Genomic DNA, 12,465 nt, shown 5'->3' with positions numbered 1-12,465 from the left:
AAATAATTACTGGCAGAGAAGGCTTTCAAAAAACAAAATATGTATTTACCGTTGAAACAAGCAAACTATTGCATCAGCACCTGTCTGTCAGCAGCATCCAAATGCTCTGTCTACTGTAACTCTAAATGTAGAAGTAACAGGTGATTGGCACTGATTCTGATTGGCAGCAGTACATGAATATGAGCTAAGTTTCACCAAAATTAAATGTGACTTTAATGCCAACACGTCAAAGAATGAGACCAAGATGAAACAAGAATACTTATGAATATGTAAATCAAATTGAGAGCTTATATTTACACATACTGCAAACTCATTCCCTGTTTATTTTTCTTTGCTGATTCTATTTGATGTCTCCAGTGATGAGGCAGGTTTCCAGGTTTAGAGCTTCATGTCAGAGTTTCACCTTTCTGCACTCGAGCTCAGCAGACAGCTGGCTGTTGTGTGTGCAACGCAGCACAGCCTGCGGGGCTGCAGCGGGTAGAGTTACTCCAACACTGCAGCATGCACATTTCCACCAACATACGCATGTGTGGAGAGGCAACGCGACACCTTTCAAGGTTGCATCAGAAAAGTAAGACGCCTTCCACTGTGTACACAGTGCAATACCTCAATACACGCACACAAATAACACAAACATTACGTTTATGAATATTTATTCGACATTTATAAATCTGTTTTTACACGGTTAAAAAAAAATTAAATCCAGTTTAAATACCCTTCAACTGGAAACAGCTCAGAAGTCTTGGAAGAAACACATGTTCTCAGTGCAGAAAGCTTTGTTATCATGTACATTATGAGACTTTCACGTCCCACAAATGTCCCACATGGTTGACATGGAGTTTAGATTATTCACATAGTTCGAGAAAATTACAAATTTATATGATATATATATATATATATTTACAATTAAGATTTTGGCCAAAGAAGTTTGGGACCCAGGCCCAAAGTCAAACTACTGCTCCCTTAGCATGATTTTGGTGATTCGCAGGTAAAGAAAATACTAATATAGTGTGATTTTAGATGATTTTAGATATCTAGGTTACAGACACTGAAATGAAGTCTGGATTGCTGTTTATATGTAACCTAGGACACTGAAGTGTATTGAAAGGCAAACCTGACTAATTGCAAATAATCACAGTCTGCTAAGAGGCCAGGAGGCCAGGAGAAGGTCGTGTTGCATTATGTTCAATAGACTTGGTCCCAAAAGCACAGTGAGTAAAAGTAAGCCTTCATCACACCCGTGTACAAGCTCATCTCCTGTCCTGAAATCTGAAACAAAATGAATCACAGCTGTTTGTGGAGCTCTGAAGTTATATGTGATATCTGTCCACTACCTGTACCACAAAGGTTATGGAAGAAAGATAACACCTAAGATAAGTAACCATTTTGTGATGTCACTATTTATAGACCGATGTAGATTTTAAAAAAAAGAAATGGTGGACGTGAGCCGGACAGATTTAGAAGTCATATCACCCCTTGCGATTCCTGGTACAACATTGCAACACATGAGCAGCGCACGTGTTTCATGTGTAAGCAACAACCCTCTGAAGTTGACACAACCTGGGTGTGTGTGGTGAATCAGAGAAAGCTGGTACTCACCAAGTCTTAAAAAAGTATTTTATACAGACAGGAAGCATAAACATTGCCCAGTGTCATACACAACCCTTTAAACAGGATTGGAGCTATTAAAGTTCCCATATTCAGCCTTTGCTAGTATTTGGTCAATTCACTCTTCTCTTCCCGGTAACACCCACAGACTGCCATCGCCGAGTTCTACATACAGGTTAGGGTTACAGGTTAGGTGATATGGGGTGCATCTGGGTGCCACAGGAGACAAGTTCGTCTAAGTCACTTTAAATGATGTGATTCCGGCCCCTCATTGAGGGAAACAATGATGAAAGAATGGACAGTTCTCACATCTGTCCCTCTTTTCATGCAGTCGACTCCATTAAAGCCCATATAGACGAGTGAAGTTTCAATTTCAGTCTATTGAATGAATGAAAGACAGTCGTGCTTAAAGGCAAGATTTGAAACCACTTTAAATCAAAATGGCATCTACTTGGTCCCCTTAGCATTTTGTCACTCTGAAAGCCTCCACAAGTACACAGTAACAGAGTGCTAGCGTCCATAGCTACGCCCGGGGGCATAGCTGCCTGCAACGTGATAAGGCAACAGGAGGACAGGGGGAGTACCGTAGCTTGTTTAGACAGAGTACATATTATAGGGGCTGTATCCCAACAGGAACTCTCCGACTCCAACAAAGTACATGACCTGGGCAATGCCAAAGAGAGGCGCGATCACCAGGGCCCGGCAACTGGCCCCCTTCATGAAGGCCCCGGGACCCTCCTTATGCAGGATCTTTCTGCAAAGGAAAAGAGAGGATGCAGAGTCGATGATGGGTCAACCTGAAGATCCACAATGTTGGGTTTGAGCATCATTACATCTGTACACAATGAGAGGAGTGTTTGTTTTGTTATTTTACCTTATACAGTCCACCACTCCATTGTACGTCTCCTCATTAGCTCCTTTCTTGAGTGATTGTAGCCTTGTCTTGACCACTGTTCAAGGCAGAGAGAACTTGTTAAACGGCTAAACAAATAAAATACCTATATATCGAATAGATCGATAGAACAGTCAACTCACCATCACATGGGCTGACAGTTACAGCAGCGATGCATCCTGCCAGGCAGCCAGACATGAAAGACCAATAGAAAGGCACGTTGGGGTCTTCGGTTGATCGCTTACCAAGCTGGTGCAGGTGGGCAAACAGGGGGAAGTACACAACTGAGAAGGGGATGTCCCTGAAAACGCAAGAGACAAGCAGGGTCACTACACTTGGAATCATTTGATGGAGCAGCCCAACCAACAGAACCTCTGTGGGTCCGATTTTTGTAAATGAGTCACAAGGACACCAGAGATCTTCTCACCTCATCAGTGTGGCACCCAGTCCCTTGTATAGTCCCGTGATTCCCTTAGTCCTCAGCAGCTCCCTGGTGATCTGAGTAGCAGACACACGCATGATCTTAGGTGCAGGGCTGGCATTGTACGAGCGGCTGAGGACAGCAGTGGTCCCCCCCATCTTTAGAGTGGCCACCACGCTGGGCATCACCCTCTGCTGGGCCGCTGGCAGATACAGGAAGGATACCGTCTCATTCTATCATTGTACATTGTTTGCTGTAGGTGATTGTCTTTCTTTAGGATCTTATTAACCAATCCCAAAATAGCTGCTGGTAGTGTTACCTAGCCTGCCGGCATCCTGCAACTGGATCTTGAGCATCTCCATGGGAGTGGTGATAATGACCTGGCACATTCCTGCCCCGCAACCAGCCAGCATCTCCTTTAACACTGTCAGCTTGCCACTGAGGACACACACACACACACACACACACACACACAATGGTAGGATTAAAAAACGAAACATGGCTGCCTTTGCTAAAGTCTGTGTAAATCGATTATTTTGGAACAGTGTGACTCACCCATCTTTGCTCAGCTGATGGCGAAAGAAGTCGTTAGCTGCCAGCTTGATGGCCTTCTCTGGGGTCACCAGGGTCAGATTAACTGCAGCTCCTAAAGCAAATAAATAACAGGCATGACAAAGAGACAACTCCAGTCCCACACACTGCCACTGTCCATGAATAATACACAGTTTGTGAGGCAAATAGAAATGTGTAAGTAGACTTATCACAACATAGTGATTCACATATTGAGCACTTTAGTGTGTGTATTAGTCTTACCTCTGTACATGCCAAAGTATCCCTCAGATCTAACTGTCTTAATCAGGCAGTCCATCCTGGATTTAAACAAAACATATATGAATTGTTACTCATAACTGTCAGATAATCTACAATAAACACAAAATGTGCTGTAACTAGTTTGGGGGGGAAAAGGAATGGTTGGTTGAATGGATTGGAGAATGGTTCTGAAGTACGCACTATGTTGATTGACATCTCTTTATAATGCAAATCAAGCTAAATAAAAGTGGTTTGACTTCACACAGGCCAGAGGAGAACATGAAGTGTACATTTGGCTCTTACATGTTCTTGTAGAGCTGCTGACCGCTGCGCTGATTTTGCAGGCGGGTCTTGGCCAGGTCGATGGGGAAAACACAGGTGACTCCCACCATGCCTGCTATCCCCCCATTAATCAGTTTGGCTGGAAGACTGCAACACAAACAGGGACACACACACACGTGAAAATATTAATGAAGACTGGTCATCTAAACACAAAATTGCAAAATTAAATAGATAACCTGCAGAGTGAAATGAATGGTTATGTAAGGAAGTTGACTGATTCAATGATTCAGTATATGTGAGAAGCACTGGCAGGCAGATCCACTGCAACTGAGCAGAGAGTACAGACACTGCCTCTGGGAATCTGTCCATCCAAAAATAACTTTTCACATAGTAAACCAAAACCAGTGTCCAAGCATATGTGGTATTACACAACCCAAAGCCTGTATGAATCCCTATATTAGCCCATTAAGCCTAGCTCTCTCAAACCAACATTTATAATCTATGTAATTGAATAGATAAGCCACGCTCCTTTCCAAATTCTCCCAACCTGTCATGTCACGCTGGAGGGTAGAGATGCATTATGTGGAGAGAGGGTTCATACCTAATCTGTTGTTGCTGGGCCATGATCTTGATGTGGTGGGTGCTTCGTTGGCACGATGTAGAAGGCTACAGAGGGAGAGCAGGTTGAGGGTCTCCGAGAGCCACCAAGCAACGCAAGAGTAGAATTAAGTTCAAGGATATATATATAGAGAGGCAAGCCCAGCCCTGATCCCAGGATGAATTACACACCGGCCCCCACCCACTGACCGTCAGCCAAGAAACACAGACAGACTCAAACATCAAGCCATAGCCTCCAAGAATACACCTGCATGTATATTATAAAAGCAATGTTAGTGTCACAAACTCAAATCAAATAAGCAGCCCTGTCTTCATGATTTGGTCTATACGAAGAACATGAGCTCAAAAGTCCCATCTTATTATCAGAGGAAAGATTTATATAAAGGGATGCTTATTTAAAGGCCTTCATTTAGCAGGTTCAGTGCTCATGAGTCACTTCCCTTTTACACTGGAGATGAGGCTCGACTGAAAGCAAAGACGTTTAAACAAACGTACTAATGTCAGAGTTTATCGCACATGGCTGAAATACAGTTTGTATACTTTGGCTGCTGCATGGATCTACTGTGAAGATACCCTGACAACAGCAAATTTGTAACATACTGTATATATATACATGTGTTAAATCAGTCTGCTATGAGTTTCCTGGATAACAGAAGCGGGTTTTTATATATATTAGTAAAAATAAGGATGTGGGCGGAGAGTAGTCTGAATTGGGTTCTGGAGCAGTACTGCACCTCATCCATTGCACTCATTTGCCAGCCGTGAGTGTTTCCAAGCCGGTGAGAGTCACATCCACCAGAGAGAGCACCCCCTGGCTTCACCTGCTACAACTTCTCACCTGGGCCCATACTTTCTGTTCACTCGCTCACCCGTATCAGGTGATACCCTGCAAGGGCAACGATTGGCTCTTGTCTCAGACCTTCCCCGAGGTAATTGGTGGAGTGACAGGCACTCAGCATGTGACCTCTACAATGAGCTTCCACCCACAGTGAGATACAGCTTCACCTGCACACAGATATTCTACCTGAGATGTACATGACACATTAGTCGTGGTGTTGAACATAATCACATTTATATTGTGATGATGTGAATCATATTAAGCTCCTTCCATCCTGTATATTACTTTTACTGTTGTGCTTTTGTTTTTGTTTTTGTTCTTGTATTTACTGGGACTGCCCAGTAAATAATATAAAACGATGCCAATTAGCTCTTTATGTATTAGTGTCGTGCTTTTATGACCAAATAAAATACACGATTAAAATGAAATAGGAGCAGTAATTATAAATATTTGTGAGCTAAAATGAAAAGATACAGATAATTGTGCAATTGTCCATATACTGTATGCAGATGCTCGATGTGATGTAGAGAAAGTGTAACATTCTGGTAAAAAAAGAGTGGACAAAAAGATGAACAAACAGATGATACAATTAAAGACATTTCAGGTTATTTTGTCACATTCTTGTCAGCTGATGGTAGTTTAATATACAAAGCACAAATGCAATATGCAATATGCTAAATATTGTTTTATCTGATTCATTCCATGAGTAAAAAGGAGTAAAAATGTGGGAGGAGAGTAGTCTGAATTGGGTTCTGGAGCAGTACTCCACCTCATACATCGCACTCATTTGCCAGCCGCGAGTGATTCCAAGCCGGTGAGAGTCACATCCACCAGGGGCGACAAAGTGCACCGTCTGGCTTCTCCTGCTAAGACTGCTCACTGGGCCCATACTTTCTGTTCACTCGCTCACCCGTATCAGGTGATACCCTGCAAGGGCAACGATTGGCTCTTGTCTCAGACCTTCCCCGAGGTGATTGGTGGAGTGACGAGCACTCAGCATGTGACCTCTACAATGAGCTTCCGCCCACACCAGGAAGTTACGGGACCATTCACTTTATATAATGCTTGGTGTGTCTCTCACGTATTACGTATGGTTTCAATAAACATTGAAATCATATGTGTGCTGTGAAAATGAACACGTGGGCGAGCAGAATTGTTTTTGTTTTTTTAAAGAAGACAAAATACGTGCGGAAGTCGTAGATTTCCCCGTTTTACTCTTTCTTTATGTGATTGATTTCTGACTGAGAGGTGGACTCCCATGGCATGATGGGAAAACACTATTTATCGAATTCTTTCAGCTCTTCCCTATATTCCAGATGATTATACATTTGACGAGCAATGTATTTGGTACGTTAGCAAAAACAACTTTAAGAGATATGTGATGAATGCTAATTGTATCTCCAACTTATCTTCACAGATAAACTACGATTTAATATTTTAATAAGAACCATCTGTTCAGAGCCACGGACACTATATGATGTTTGCAGTAATCTCTGTATTTTTATTGAGATGGTAGATAGATAGTAGATATCTCAGTCTCAGTCTCAGTGAACTGATTGGAACGAAACAAATTACACTCAGTAACTCAACCCGTATTAGCCGAAATATACGCCCTGTTGTGGCTTAATTTTTCCACTAGATGGCAGACCAATAAAGTCTAAAATGCTCACAGTAATATGGGGTGCACTAAGATGCAGTGTGAACAGAAGAAGACTCACCTGAGAAAATCATCCATTTACGACCAGCCAAGGCTGCAAAAACAAACTGACCATGGGCAGATGTAACAGCTGACATGACACAAGGGCGGTTATTTATAGTAATTTTATATGAAGTAATTTAGACTGGGGTGATGTTACGTTGCAGAGGTAACAGCATCAGAAAACTTGTCGAATGAAAAAGGAAAAGCAGTACTGGAAGAATATCATGATTGATGGATGGTTTCAGAAAAACTAATAAAACGAAAGGAATGAAAATACACAGAATCTGCAACCACCTGCAAGGACGCGATACAACCACTGGGTTTCTGTTCAGCTTATCTGTCTGTTGTATCTTTGTCTCAGACAACAAAACAGAAAAGTAAATAAAAGTAAATCTGCCAGTGTTTCAAACAAATATTGAACTGCCTTGCCGCTGTATTGTCAGCCCATTTCATGTTAGGACATTTTTAATTTTGATTTCATTCTTTGAGCGACCTTGGGACACCTCTGGAGGAAGAAGAAATAGTTTGACCCAAATCATCCCTGCTGTCCTTGAATTGACACTCTCATTAATAACCTCGGGAATCTGGAGACCTCCTCCTATCCTCTCCTCCATTGTGATAATTTGTGCTGTAACGTTTGGCTTATCCTCTTTTCACTCTGTGTGCACCTTCCCTTTCACTCACACAGCCCTGACATGCCCCCACAGGGCCTCAGAATCAATCTCACAGTGCTTAAAATAATCAACCTAGATGAAGAAGAGGGCTTAGTGGTAACATGTGCAGTAGCTCCCCTTCCATAACTTTCTTTTTGAGATCTGCCATCTTTTATTGTTAGCAAAAAATGTGTTTATTTCATCCCGTTTTTTTTTATGTGTATACTGTCTCCTTCTATGTATGTATGCATGTGTGTATGTTTATGTTTCTATTACTTCTGTCCTCTGAATTGTGCAATCCCGCTCAGACACCATCTCATTAAAATTCAAATTATATACCGCATACATATGTGGGTATGTTTCTCAAATATATGTAAGTGCATGTTGACTCACCTACTTTATGTGTGGAGGAAATGCAGGGTTTTTTCCCAATAAGAGGACAGAAATAAAGGTTACTGCCACACCGTAATTGGTGACCCCTGTCTTTGCGAGCTGTGGCCACAGACAGCTGAGGAAATATCATTGATCAGCTGGGATAAGAATAGAAACAGAGACAATGAAAAGGATGGCCTACATGGCATAAACAATACCCCTCCCTTCACTTGTTTGGGTAATTAACCACAGCATTCACAGTGCCCTAAAGATCTGGAAAATATCCCAATGCGTGTGTGTTACAACCTTTTACTAATGAGTTCTGCTGCCATTTAGGCTCCAAGTCTGAGGGAAGCTGGATAACTGTAGCTTCAACAAGGTTTAAGCAGAATAAAAAACAAATCCAGAGAAGTCCACGATCCTTTTCATGTTTGTTCAATTATGTATGGTCAATTTTTCAGACTGCTAGCGATTTTTAAAAATATGCACATTCCCCCCACCCCAGTGCTAAAGTCGAGGAGGCATTGCCCGCCCTACATTACGACTCAAATATAGCTACACAAATTAAGGCCAACTCTCCTATGCCACATTGAGCGTTCGGGAAAATATCAGTTTATATCACTGTATTTATCTCTTAATGTTCAAATATATAAATTTATTGTCAAAGGGTGGCATTGAATCGGCGCTTTGCTCAAACAAAATACAGAAATAATTCCAATTTCCCCATGAATACAAATGGGACTGTGAGTTCAGTTTAATGCTCCATGTGTCTCCTGGCCTTGTAGGGGTCATAAAAATGGATGAGAAGATTTATTTATCAAGGGCCGGAGATGTAAATAAATGATCAGTTTGTTTATCTTTCTTCATCTTCTTCCTCTCTATCCTGCCCTTGGCTTGCTGTGAGAGGAGGAGTGAAGTAATTACACCCTGCCTCTGACCCTCCCTGGCCCACAGCCCAACAAGGAGGGCCAATGTTGAAAAGACTGTGCGGGAAAATGGGAGAGAAGGAGGATGAAGCAACATTGGAGGGAAAGAGAGAGAAACGCAACGGACAGTGACCAAGTGAGGGTTGGTGATATCCGACAGCGAGGGAGGGGAGGTCGGACAAGATGAATGGATACGGAAGAGATCAGCATGGCAGAGGGGAGAGGGAGGGTAAGCTTCCGACAAAAGGAAGTGGGAGACGTTCCAGTAAAACACATGGTGAGTGCATTCATGTGTGCATGTGTGTGTGTGTGTTCAAGCACATGGAGTACGAGCAGAAGATGTCACAGCATTAATAGCATTATATTACTTGCCAAAAATTCAAATACACACTAGATATTGTAGGCAGTTAGGGATTTAATTCTAAATTAAGACAGGAAAGACAAAATTTGCATGTAAATCCATGGACTAAGCTATTGCTGCATGCATCCACAACAATTACAAGCATTTAAACTGATGAGTTGCGACAAGTGAGTGGGTGTCAGGATGTGCACAAAGATGCTCACGCGTGGACCATGATAATAGCTCAAATACATCAATAGCATATCCGAGCCTGTGAGGTTTGTAATGGTTATGTATTGAATCTCAAGCACGGACAAGCAGAAGCATGTTCACTAAATAAGGCCAAGGGTGAGCAGAGAAAGGACGGGAGCGGAGAAGACTGTGTACGCAGAGAGAAATGAGAGCAGAAAGAATGAGTGAAGCAAAGCTGGAGCACCCAGTCCTCTTTCAAGGCAGCGGCCGGCCTTGAAGTCTGCTGACACCCAGTGCCAGGTTTGGCGCATGGACGTTTATTCCAATGGTGAAAGCTCGGGCGGCATTCACTTATCTCTAACTCTGTGCTCTCAGCATTGTTTTAATGACACAATGGGTGTCGGCCTCCCTGTCGCTCCAGATCCACGGGAGGTGCATCTGCCGTTTCTAGCTTAGCTCTGCTGTTAGAGTGCGGTCAGTGCTTATCAGTGATTCACCAGGATGAATCATGATGGAACCTAACAGCACTCTCACCTATATCCACCATTAACACTCTCATATCTGATACCCAGCATGATCACACAGCCAGTGTCATGAACAAGCTCAGCCCATCGGTGAACACTACGGCTTTGTGGAACTCATAATGTTCAAAATAATCTTAACAAAGTAATGGTGTTTATGCCTGTGTCTTGAAGCGTAATGGCCGATATTATATTTCAAAGGTTAACTCTTAATGTTTGACTCCGGTATATGCAAACGTTATATGAAGAGTGTGATTAGAATCTGCCTGTAAGTGATGGATAAAGCTGTTGCAGAAACCCAAAGCCTTCACTGATGAGACCTTTAGCTGCTTTTAGACACACAAAGAGCGCAGAGAGAGAGAGGGAGAGAGAAACATACCTTTATATGAATGTGTTCTCAGCAAATGGAAGCTGCTGCAGGCTTAATGTTCTCTTGTGAATGTCTGCGGGCAAAGATTGTAAAGACACACACGGACAAAACGACATCATGCCCTTTTATTCTCCAGTGTGTGTTTCCATGTTTGTGCACATATTTGCGTTTGTGGGTTTTATGTGTGTGTGTTTGTGTATGTCTGTGTTCGGAGGAGGGCTGGTGGAAATGTGATCTGTTGCTTCAGACTCTCTCTCTCTGACATTACATTACATTACGATCATTTGGCAGACGCTTTTATCCAAAGCGACTTACATTACATTACCACCCTTCGCAGAGGGGGGAGCAATTGAGGGTTCGGTGCCTTGCTCAGGGGCACCTCGGCAGGGGCTCGAACCGGCGACCCTCCGGTTCCCAAGCGGAAGCACTACCCACTGAGCCACTGCCTCACCCACGCACACTCATATATAAAACCCCACAAACATAAAAATGTCCACAAATATGGGAACACACAGACAGACAGACACACACGCACACACACACATACTGAAGAGTCCCAGTAGTTAGTTCCTGCGTCATTACAGTAGCCATCTGTCAGCATGCAGGCACACATGGCTTTCTGTGTGCATCACAACAAAAACACACACCGGACTGCACGCAGCCACAATACATATCTGCAACACACACACACACACACACTCACACACACACACACACAGGTAGCCTCTCTGCCCTACACAACATGCCTTCTGGCACTCTGCTGGATTCATTTGTTCATTTGTTGCTGTTGAGTTCAAAGGTTAACATTTTCTCTCTCTCTCTCTCTCTCTCTCTCTCTCTCTCTCTCTCTCTCTCTCTCTCTGTCTGTCTTTCTCTCGTCTCTACCCACATGAATCTGTCTGCTTTGTTACTTTCTGCCAAGAGCTGATGTCATTGTCAGCAGCTGACCGGTCAGTGTGCATAGAAATGATGAACGCCGGCGTGTAATCCCACAGTTTAATCCAGACTATTCCCAATCTGCTGCATGCAATCCGGACAGACGGAGAAATTCCAACAGCAGACAGAGAGAGGGAGGGAGGGGAGGTGGGGAATAAAAAAGTTAAATGGATGGGGGGCTGAGTTGGCTACAATTGTGAGCCTCCATTGATCTTTAATGATTATTCATTTTTCAGAGATGCCCACCTGTTTGTCTCAGAGCAAGAGAGGAAGGGAGAGAGAGAGAGAGAGAGAGAGAGAGAGAGAGAGAGAGAGAGCAGCTTATTTCTTCCTCCTGGGTGGGAGACAGTAAGTGAGAGTGAGTGGGAGGGAGGGCGGCAGTCAGAAACAAGCAAACTAATTCCTACCGAAGAACAGACAGTCGTGCCAGAGCGGAGCAGGTTACAGAGCGGCTCATTGTCGCTCTTTGCACAGCAGCTAAACAACAACAACAACAAAAACAACAACAACAACAACAGCGTCGTTACTGTTCGTTCCTTCTCGAGTGTAGATTCCAGGTGGAAGCAAGAGTTTCCATTTTTTTCTGGATAGGCTGAGCTGCCGCGAAACGGAACCCAGCCCACAGCTCTGCACAGCCGCGAGTACTCAAGGTAAGACACACACACACGCACACACACACACACAGCTCGATCGAACACGCTGCTGGATGGAGAAATCAGCGGGTAAATAAATAATAATACGTACAAGAAGATGAGCGAAACAGCTGCAGTGAAAGGCTCCAAACAGAAGGCAACGAGTGTGTGAATGAGCTTACAGGCGGGATAAAGTTGAGTCAGGCGCTGGGGGGCTTTGAGTGTTGACCCCCTCGACACGACTCATCGCCCAGCAATGATATATCTGACTCTCTTTATGGTATTTTCCATCATTTATAAGCTCATCACATTCCACTATATGAGCTGATAATGTGTGTTACAGCCATTCGAGTCT

General features: G+C 43.3%; 1 protein-coding gene across 1 annotated transcript; it reads right to left on the bottom strand.

Annotated features, from left to right (window-relative positions):
- Positions 1-993: 993 nt before the first annotated feature.
- Positions 994-3,784, bottom strand: LOC143013048 (mitochondrial glutamate carrier 1-like). Its single transcript, XM_076166491.1, has 7 exons — positions 3,735-3,784; positions 3,477-3,567; positions 3,241-3,359; positions 2,928-3,123; positions 2,644-2,801; positions 2,483-2,558; positions 994-2,362 (listed from the first exon to the last, which is right to left on the bottom strand). Exons 1-7 carry the CDS (start codon positions 3,742-3,744, stop codon positions 2,203-2,205), a joined length of 810 nt encoding a protein of 269 aa, XP_076022606.1. The 5' UTR covers positions 3,745-3,784; the 3' UTR covers positions 994-2,202.
- Between the last annotated feature and the right edge of the window lie 8,681 nt (positions 3,785-12,465).

Source organism: Genypterus blacodes, unplaced genomic scaffold, assembly GCF_046128005.1.
Source record: "Genypterus blacodes isolate CSIRO-AG114 ecotype Tasmania unplaced genomic scaffold, CSIRO-AGI_Gbla_v1 ptg000156l_1, whole genome shotgun sequence".
Lineage (NCBI taxonomy): Eukaryota > Metazoa > Chordata > Actinopteri > Ophidiiformes > Ophidiidae > Genypterus > Genypterus blacodes.
The sequence above is the reverse complement of the archived record's forward strand: the minus strand, read 5'-3'. Positions and strand labels throughout refer to the sequence as shown.

What these genes read in the sequence shown, in the direction of transcription:
- LOC143013048 (XM_076166491.1), bottom strand. An exon ending in GCAGGATGCCGGCAGGCTAG is followed by an intron (nt 3,124 to 3,240) that starts GTAACACTACCA and finishes TGTATCTGCCAG; the next exon opens with CGGCCCAGCAGAGGGTGATG. An exon ending in CTGGGTGCCACACTGATGAG is followed by an intron (nt 2,802 to 2,927) that starts GTGAGAAGATCT and finishes TTGCGTTTTCAG; the next exon opens with GGACATCCCCTTCTCAGTTG.